General features: G+C 37.3%; 1 protein-coding gene across 2 annotated transcripts in view; it reads left to right on the forward strand.

Moving 5' to 3' along the window:
• The window catches only part of MYO16 (myosin XVI), a 326118-nt gene that overhangs the window by 201346 nt on the left and 115091 nt on the right, over window positions 1-9681 (forward strand). For both annotated transcript variants that reach the window (XM_031056227.1, XM_005419960.2), the window contains exons 17-20: window positions 2870-2981; window positions 6955-7072; window positions 7842-7913; window positions 8530-8671. In XM_031056227.1, coding sequence (XP_030912087.1) covers window positions 2870-2981; window positions 6955-7072; window positions 7842-7913; window positions 8530-8671 — 444 coding nt within the window. The remainder of the gene's footprint in view (window positions 1-2869; window positions 2982-6954; window positions 7073-7841; window positions 7914-8529; window positions 8672-9681) is intronic.

A 9681-nucleotide genomic window follows, 5' to 3' on the forward strand; every position in this document is an offset into this window, starting at 1 on the left:
TTCTATCCAAATGTTACTAAGTTTCTGAGGCAGGAAGAACTTAGTAATTAGGAAAATATGTTTCCTTGTATGGCTAGAATATGTTACACTGTATATTTCTGACATTTTTTGAGGGTTGTATGATACCCATCAGCAGTTCTAAGTGCACTATACAATTAATCTGTCCCTAATGTGAGTATACTCTACATTATAAATGTATAACAGTCAAATGTGCAAATCTTCAAAGCGATGTTTCATATTTCATTAGTCCTTAAATAGTTTGGAAAATGAGTGGGCCTCATGAAATGTTATAAAATAATTTAATTGCTTTTAGAATGGGGAAACTAAATTGAAGTGCACCTTAGAAAATGCCCAAATGCATCCCTTTCCAAGAGCACCAGCACATCTGCTGATAAAGTCTTCAGGATGTATATAGCTGGGAAAATCAGATTCTCTCCCAACAGGCAAGTCCCAGCAGATGCTGCAGTTTGTGGATGGTTTGTAGAGCCATGGCACCTGGTTTGGCAGGTACCCAGTTTGCCCCCTGCTGAATCAGTAACTGCTGTGCTGAAGGCAAGAACTGGCACGTGTGCTTCCAGCTCAGCCCTTTCCTCTCAGGGAGTGAGGGTTCTGCACCACTTTGCTGTGCTGCAGCCTGCTTGCAGAGGGGCTGGTAGTACTCACACAGCTTTCTGCAGCAGCAGTACCCACTAGCACTTCAGCTGGGCTAAAAAAGTGCTGGTTAAATGGGGTGCCTTAAAAAGGAGAAGTGTGGAGTATTCTCTTCACAGAACAGGAAAAACTACTCCCTGCTCAGTACAGGGAGAGACAAAGAGTTATTTAGGGACAAAACCATTGAGGAGGAGGCTTTTTTTACAGAAATGGCCATATGCTTCCAACTCCTACACCATTCGACAATAGAATATTTTGACAGCAGAGTGGCTGCTGCTGTAAATCTCCTAATTATGGAGCAAAAGTGCCACCAACTCATGATGCATAACATGTTACTGGCATAAGCTCATGCAGCAGTTCAGAAGAGTGGAAATTTTTCTGATGGATTAACCTTTACACCAGAAGGTTCTATGCCAGATTCAGTATTAGATGTATTCTAGGATCCCTTTGAACCTACAGGCAATGTGAAAAACCCCAGGGAAAAAAAACCACAAAACATAAAGCTGGCTATACTTTGAATCATCTGCTCTAGCTGATTTGACAGCTGTGCCATCATTTGTACCTATCTCAGTCTGACAAAAGTAATGTTTTAGTAACCTCGAGGAGCCAGTGCTGAGCTCTGGCAGTGATGCTCACAGACACACGTTCTCAATGGTTTGGGAACCACCAGCTTTATCCACTGAGTTGAGAGGCTTGTTCATACTTGAGATAACTGCTGAGATAATCCTCTTGTGGGTGCAAAAGGTACTTATGCTCCCAGGCACACATTTTTAACCCCATCATTCTTCTTCTGCCCACCTGCTGCGGTAAATTATGCCCTTATCACTGCAAGGGGAATCTGGTAAATCTGGTACAGATTCACTAAAAATGCACTTTATGTTTCATTGTGGGTACTATTTAAACCTTATCTGTTAGAAAAGTGCAAATACTAAATAATTTTTCCTACACACATTTATGTAAAAGGGCATCCTTATAAGAGCTACCATCCCTACTAGAGTGTTGCCAGACCTTCTGTGGTAATAGGAGTTTATTTTGAAACTATGTCTCCTCTATACTGGTATCAGAACATGATTGTAAACAAGAATTGTCAAAAATTAAACCAGTATTGTTTCCCATATTTAAGTGACAGATCATAGACTGAACATCAGTAGAGAGCAGAATAATTGTGGGGAAATTTTGTTGTAATTGTGGTGAAGGGTGAGGGGTGAAATGTGTGTAAATTGTCTACCTTTGTTGGTGTAGTGATGATGTTATTTGGACAAAGGTGTGGAGAGTTCTTTTGTTTATTTAAGTAACATTTGTGAAGATTGCAGATTGTGTGATGAATGTGTATTTTAATGATTATGATAATTTAATGCAAACAATAGAAGAAAATATCTTACATTCTCAACATTATGTAATTAGACATCAGATCCTGTAAGATATTCAGACACTCATTCTTAGTGATTTCAGCTCTATGAAGATACCTGAATACTTTTAAAAATACGGACTTACTTCAAGAGGGTCAAAATAAATGGTTGTAAGGCTAGATTTCTGCACTATTCAATAATCTGTTTTGCTACAGTTTGTGATTAATCTGTTTTGTATTATTACTCTTTATGTTGCTTACATTTTCTCCTTTCCTGAGTTAGCTGCTGCACTAGTGTCTCTCTCTCTGCTAATCATTATTTTTGGGAAGGTACATAAAATTTCCTTTTGCTTTGCAGTGTGCAAAGCAGTACAGCTTAAGGGCTGTACAGTTACTTATTAATTTTATGAAACTCTGTGTGCTTGGTTACTGCTTCATTTGGAGAGAGGTTGAGTGCACCTATCACCCATTCAGCTTCTGGGGGAAGGATTGGTCCTTGTGGAAGTCAAGGGCTGATCTATTCCCTTGTCAGCAAGAGGGGAATTCAGAGCAGTCAGAGCTATCAGAGGTTATCCTCAAATCTGCCTCTGAAGGGGAATCTCTGCTAGTACAAGGATGGCAAAACTGGCAGTGGTATAAACCCAGTTTGAAATTTCAGCTGCCATGTAGGGCTAAAGCTGGCACTGGGGGGAGTCTTAAGCAAAAGTTTAAGAAATACAGAACATTCTGTCGCTGGTACTACTCCCTCCAAAGGCTGAGAAAAATCCACAATAAACCTCTGGTTAGAAATGTAAAGCTGGACTTTAACTTCAAATATTTGATCATGCATCTTTTTGTAAATACCAGATATGCTGTTTTTCCTCTGTGCAGGTATCTAAGCCAGACTGTATCAGAAGAGACAATGTTAGCAGCCAACCCTGAAAACAGGGAGAAATTAACCATACTAAAACAAGCTCTAGGTGCTCTGGGATTCAATAGCCTGGTAAGTTACATGAGCTTATGTTATTTGTGGCTAAAATAAGTATATTAGTTGAAAACAGGCCATAAGTAACTCTCACAGATAACCTTTTGTGGCTAAAAGAAGCACCTTTCTCACCTTTCTGTCCTTTTTTTTTTTCTTTTCCCTGTTAGTTAAGACATTGAAACAAATACAGCACTAGTTCACTCCAGGGAAATTACTGTAATCACTTTTAATTAGACACAGAAACAACAAGGTAAATCTTTTTCACTTTTAAAGATTCACAAAACAGCTTCAAGGTATAATACTCTGAACAATTAAATTACATAGATAAAAAGAAGCAATCAAATCCCATATGACACCTCCTAAAAGCCACGGAATTTTTTTCCTCTTCCTTATTATCTCCCATCCTTATTAATTTTATGAAACACACGTATGCTAACAGCACCTGAAAAGAAGTAAATACCTATTTAGGAAAGAAAATTAGAGCCAGGTAACTTGAAAGAGCTGACTTAATTCCCCAAAAGCAACAAGAAGATAGGCCTGCTAATTCTATGAAACTAAAGATGATAATTTGGAAAATTAATCAAGAAGAGGTTTTAGAGGAGAGAGGTGTGACAGAAATCAGAAGAAATAGAAGGATGAATATAAGAATTCATGGAAACTGTGCATCCCTTCAGGATACTGCAGTACTTAACAAACTCTCCATATTTCTTACAAATGTGTATACTACCTAGCTCACTGTAGCTGGAGCACTTCTGCAACAGAATTACATAAGCAACAGTAGTTTTAGAAGGAGATAAGAACTTCTGTACAATATCATTTGGAAGAAGGGGACCAAAAGTAAATGTAACTCTAAGTTAAAACATCATCAAAAATGACAGACGGGCAGGAGTTTTAATAAAAAAGGATCATGAGCTATCAGCAAAAATTTTGTCAATCTGCTGAAGCTGTTATTTAGGTGGGAAGTTTAGACTTCTGTGGTGGTAGTGGTACACCATGGAGCTGTTTGGCATTCCCCAGTTAAGGCAGTAAAAATGTGTCACCTTTCAATGTAATGAGGAGTAGGGTTTATTATTTTCATGAATCTTCATGAGGCCATGTACAAAACTGAACACACATGGCTATATATGACATTATTATTCATTACTTTTAGTGGGTCTGTACTAGTAGATTTCAACAACAAAAGGTACAGACACTTCTGGATTAAGCCCAGTGTTCACAGTTTGGTGGATCTCTCTTGCTCTTTCATGAATGTTTTGGTTCTGTTGAGGAAGGGGTTCTGTGGGAACCCAGGGCACCAGGAATATTTCTCAGTCTTCTCTGAGGAGTTCTGACCCCCAGAGAAACAATGACTTTGACCCTCATTCATGGAGAAAGCTTCCAAGACTTCAAGATAGACTAGAGTCCACAAAAGTGTGAAATAGATTATAGAGAGTAGTGTAGTATGTCACTTGGGTGACAAATTTAGGTTTTGGGATTTTTAGTGTGTTGTAGATGGAAAAAAGATGGAGGACATAGTGTGTTGTTCTGAGGTCCTTCTTCATGCTTCTTCCTTCTTCTTCATGGGTTTGGGTGATGTTCTGTAATTGGACAGAAAAATCCGCATTGCAGGCTTCGAGGGATCAGTTCTTGGGTTAAAAGGGAAAATAATCTACGTCTCATTTCTTAATTTCATAGGTTAGTCTTAAAAGACCTTGTAACAAGAGATGTTAGCCATTTTTGTGGTGCTCTTCCAGCGCACAGAGTCTGGCATAGACAGCGTGCAAAACTGTAGATAATATAACAATAAACAAGAAGCTGAAGACTGAAAAAGTCCTGTGCTTCTCCTTTTTCTGACACCAAACCACTCCAGGAGGGTTTCCCTTGACAGGGGGACCACCAGGAGAGGCCCAGCGAGAGGCCCAGAAACTAAGAAATCAATAAGGCTGAGCCCATAAGTAAATAAATGAATGCTAAATGAATCATGATTTATAAGCCTGCAGTAGCTGTCTGAGAATGTTTCATGTACAGTATTCTTTTGAGTCCAATACTTCATTTGACTCAGAATTCTTGAAAATAAGTCACCTCTCAGAAGAGTGTCAACATCTTGAAAGCTGGTCTGTATTCAGGCAGCATTAGAATAATATTTAGGGGACAAGAAATCTGTGACACTGTCAAGTACTGCAGGCTGATCTCCTGTGTTGAGTGTTAGAGGGCAATATGTAGATAAAACACATTCCTAAAATTTCTACCCGTTATTTCTGAGGTATAGGGAGAGGTCTGTATGTATCATTCTTTGCCTACCTAGCCACATTTAATGACAGAGTAGATAATTTTTTTGAAGAACTACATAAAAATCCCTTAGCAGTCATTAATGCTATCTTCCAAAGAATGTTAGTGTTTATTAAAACCAACTACTGTTTTAAAGGTGGGGAAACATGCATCTTACACAATGATAAAGTGTTTGAGAATCTGGAATGTGAAATTTACCTGAGACCTTACTAAAATCACCACAATCAGAAGCTGTCCCAGCCCACTATCATTCAGTGCTGCACAGGAATCACGAAACCAGTTCTGAATGAGTTAACCTACAAGCAGGGAGAGTGTGCACTGCCAGTGTGCCGCTTCATCTTGCCTGAGATACCATCCCAAGAAGCAGAGTATAGCACCCTAGTTTGAATGCTATATTAGCATAACTTCTTCTATTTTAAGAGTTATCTTGTTAAGACTTTCTCTGTATATATTGGATTTTTTGAATCTTCAGCTTTGGTACCATGTAATACTAAAATGCACTGTTGCCCTATTGACACCTCTCTCATATAGTAAGAGATTGACATTCTTGTCTTAAAAGTGCAGTTTAGAAAGCAAACTTGCTTAAACAGCACTGGAGGTGCTGTAATCTATCCCAGAAAGACTTTAAGCTTTTCTAATGTCCCTTGATGACTGGCATATTTATCAGGGAAAGAAGAAATGAAGAAGAAAACTTGAAAAAAAAGGGGATGTATTAACAAAGTATTTCATTAGTAGTGTATGTATAATCTTAGTCTGCAAATTCTGATAAGTGAAATTTCTCACTGTCACTTCTGCAGTTTCAGCAGAATCAGGCTCTAGTAATCTTAGTCTGCAGTTTCAGCAGAATCAGGCTCTAAATGTTATTTTTAAAAAAATAGTTCAAGAATTATCAATTAATTTTGCTTTACATAATGCCATGTAATGTTACAGTGGATATCAGGTTTCCTGTTTTACCAAATTAAGAAGCATCATTGTTATATAACTGGCCTTAAAAAAAAACTTCCAAAACCACAATGCTTTCCCTATTTTAGGATTTAAGGTTTATATTCCACAGATCATATTTTTCCTTGAATTTAAAAATATTTTAAATATAATTAACCAACCAAAACAATTGAAGAAAGTTAGTTTTCTTCTTGCTGAGATAAAAATGAGGTCAGAAAAAATCTGCCCCTAAAGGTAGCTGCTTCACAATCTGAGACATCACAGAAGAGTATGCAACCTCAGAGGGAAAGTGTGAGGGTAAGGAAAGTTGCTTTTGTTTCTTTTGGACCTTAATTACAGCTTTTAATATCAGGAACCTGTAGAGCTAGACACTTTGTGAATTCAGTTGGCTGAGGCAAAAAACCCTTGCTGTTCCCAGATACAGAAATTGTCTCAATGAGAAATTCTCTGTGGACAAGGTATGTTTTATTTCTTGCAGAAACAGCACATCCATGAAAGATGTTTCAGTGTTTTTATCACATTGGGAAAAACTTTCTTAACCCAGTGGTTAATGTGACATTAAAACAAAGAAATAAAAAGTAATTTTGTTGGTTCATGTCCTAGCTAGGTTCAAGTCTGATTTCAAATTTCCTGTTAATAATTCAAATGTGAATGCTTTTCAACTTATCAAATGCTGATGATCCAAACTAACAGAATTTTTTATTTTTATAAAGCATTGCCTTTCACTGGTGTGTCCAACAGATCTTTTCTTTATCTTTAATTCTGAAAAAAAAATGTGCAGGAGGTGGAGAACTTGTTTGTGATTCTCTCAGCAATTCTGCATCTTGGCGACATTCGCTTCACGGCCTTGACAGATGCTGAGACAGCGTTCGTGTCAGACCTGCAGCTCCTGGAGCAAGGTCAGTAGGACACGACCTCGGAGCATCGCCTGCTTCTCCCTCTGCTGGGAAGTTGCGCTGCTCCACCGACAGATGGAAACACAATTCCAGGGACACAAAAAGAAATGACTTCTGAAAATTCTTAAGTTACTGTGGGAAGACAGTATCCAATTGACTTGGATGTTTTATAAATTACAGATTTTTATGGGATTAAATAAAATGCCAGTATTGCAAATTAGCTAATTAAATGTCATATTTAATGCTATTGTTTGCCAAAAGAAATTGTACAGTGCACTTTGTGCAGTCTTGTTTTGAAATGCTTTTGCACTGCCTGTCAACAACTGAACAATTTGCCTTGAATTGAATTCCTTACATTTAAAATCTATGTCTGAAAAAGGACTCTTGTTTCTGTGCTTTGAAGTTTGCCCTCTTGGTCACTAACAAATCTCCTCCAAGTGGCTTATGAATACAGAATGTCAATGAGTAGCATACCTTCACTCTAATACCACAGAAAGTCTGCCAAACCCTGGGGAAAGTCCTTAGTCTTTGAAGGGGAAAGAAAGCTGTAATGTAATATACAGATACATTAATACTTCACAAAGTACTGATCATAGTAATCCTATTTTATGTGTTTGTTAATTTTGATTACTCCTGTGACAGTACCCTTTTCTTTAATGTTTGAATTCTTTCGCTATTCAAAAAGAAATCTGCAAAAGTAAATCTGTTGTAAAAAATAAAACATGCAGTATCGCATAAATCAGTCTTTCTTTACATTTTCTTTTCCTTTCAGTGGCAGGGATGCTGCAGGTTTCACCAGATGAGCTTGCTTCAGCCTTAACAACTGATGTTCAGTATTTTAAAGGTAATCTTCTCCAAGCTTACATTCTCATAGATCAGACCCGGTGGCATTTTGAGCCTCCTGATTTAAAAAATTTAAAAGCTGTCAATTTTTTTGTTTCTTATTTCTTGTATGGTCCTGTAAATATTCCCTCTGAGGAATATGTAGGCTTATCTGCCATGCAGTAAATCAGACTGGCCACTAAATTAGAAATGCCTTTGTAATATGGAACAAAGCAGTTTCACACTGTGATGCTGATGGGCTCCTAACTTGATTAATGTTACAAAAGTGTGTCAAGATAGCAGAGTAGATATTAATAGAAAATATTAGTAAGAACTGTAATCAACAGGAGTGTCTTAGGGAAAAAATCTGAAAAAATATTTTCAGTAAAATATTAGTTCTATGTAATACTCATACACATTTCTTTTGAAGAAAGTATAAAGGCATGTATTTCCAAACTTAAAATCTTTTGAGTGTTGACAGTCTTCTCATGTTGCACTGGAGGCTTCAGAAAAAAAGCTAACACCATGTAAATGTTTGGCAAAGGAGAAGTAACTGTAGCTAAATTTACTGTAACTAAAATTACTTAAGGCAAAGTTTACAGCACACTTTCATCTCCATTTTCTGCTCTTTCTCTTAGGAGACACGATTGTTCGGAGGCACACTATAGAGATTGCAGATTTTTACCGGGATCTCTTGGCAAAATCTCTGTATGGTCGTTTATTTAGCTTTTTAGTCAACACAATCAACTGCTACCTTCAAAATCAAGATGAGAGTGGCAGGTAGGAGTGCCATTGGAAACTGTTAGGTGTTCTGTTGTCTGTTTAAATTCAGAATTGTAAAAGAAACGATCCCTTTGCATGGTGGAAATTAATACACCTTGATAAAGTTTTAAAGAATTTCACAATAGCATGACAGTGATGTTTGGATGTTTAAAGCATTGGCTATTCCTCCTAACTGTTTCTACTGTAACATATTTATTTGTTTGCTTATATAGGGGGCCATGGTACTTCATATGGTAATCTAGATTGCTGGTTACAATTAATAGCTCTTTAGGACTTGACAATACAGGATGAGCTGTCTTTCAGCATGGAAAATGTTGCTTGGTGCTTTTTTAATGCACTGGATACTTGTTCTTTCTTCCCAAAGTAGTGACCTTAGCACAGGGTATTAAAACCAGAATTTTGTTCAAAGGTCTTCAAATGAATGTTTAAACTTAACTGATTTAAATGTTCTAAGAATGTTCCTTAGGTTGGCATCTTCTAAATTTGATGCAGTTGCTATCCAGCATGGCTTCTTGGAAAAATGAATGCCAATTAATGTGCATCAGTGGAGCAGTCAAGAAACAAATTAAAGGAACAAAAAACCCAAAATCTCAGTGGAATCAAAGCAACAAACTAAGACAGTAGACCTAATTAGATGATCATATGCATGTGACTTAATCAAAGTTCAACAGCTCAAATGCTCAGCTGAGTTTTCTTATGAATATAAAATACAAGTGGCTTGGAATTATTGGTAAATGGTAATCCACTAATGGCAGATGTGGAACTTTCATAAGTATGTTTTCTTTATATCATATCTCTGTGGCTGCATAGGACAAGGTATCCTCTTTTAGAGTTTGAGGACTTCACAATCTTACTTTTATTCCTATTCATAGACCAATTAGTGACAAATCTCTTCTCTTCTATGGGTGTAGCTAAGAGAAAAAGGTACCATGCCTGAGTAACTCAGCTTTCTGCACCTAAAATCTGTCTGTCATTATATATACACCACCAGAAGTGTCTCACTTCCT

This window comes from Geospiza fortis, unplaced genomic scaffold (genome assembly GCF_000277835.1).
Source record: "Geospiza fortis unplaced genomic scaffold, GeoFor_1.0 scaffold192, whole genome shotgun sequence".
In the NCBI taxonomy this organism is placed as follows: Eukaryota; Metazoa; Chordata; class Aves; order Passeriformes; family Thraupidae; genus Geospiza; species Geospiza fortis.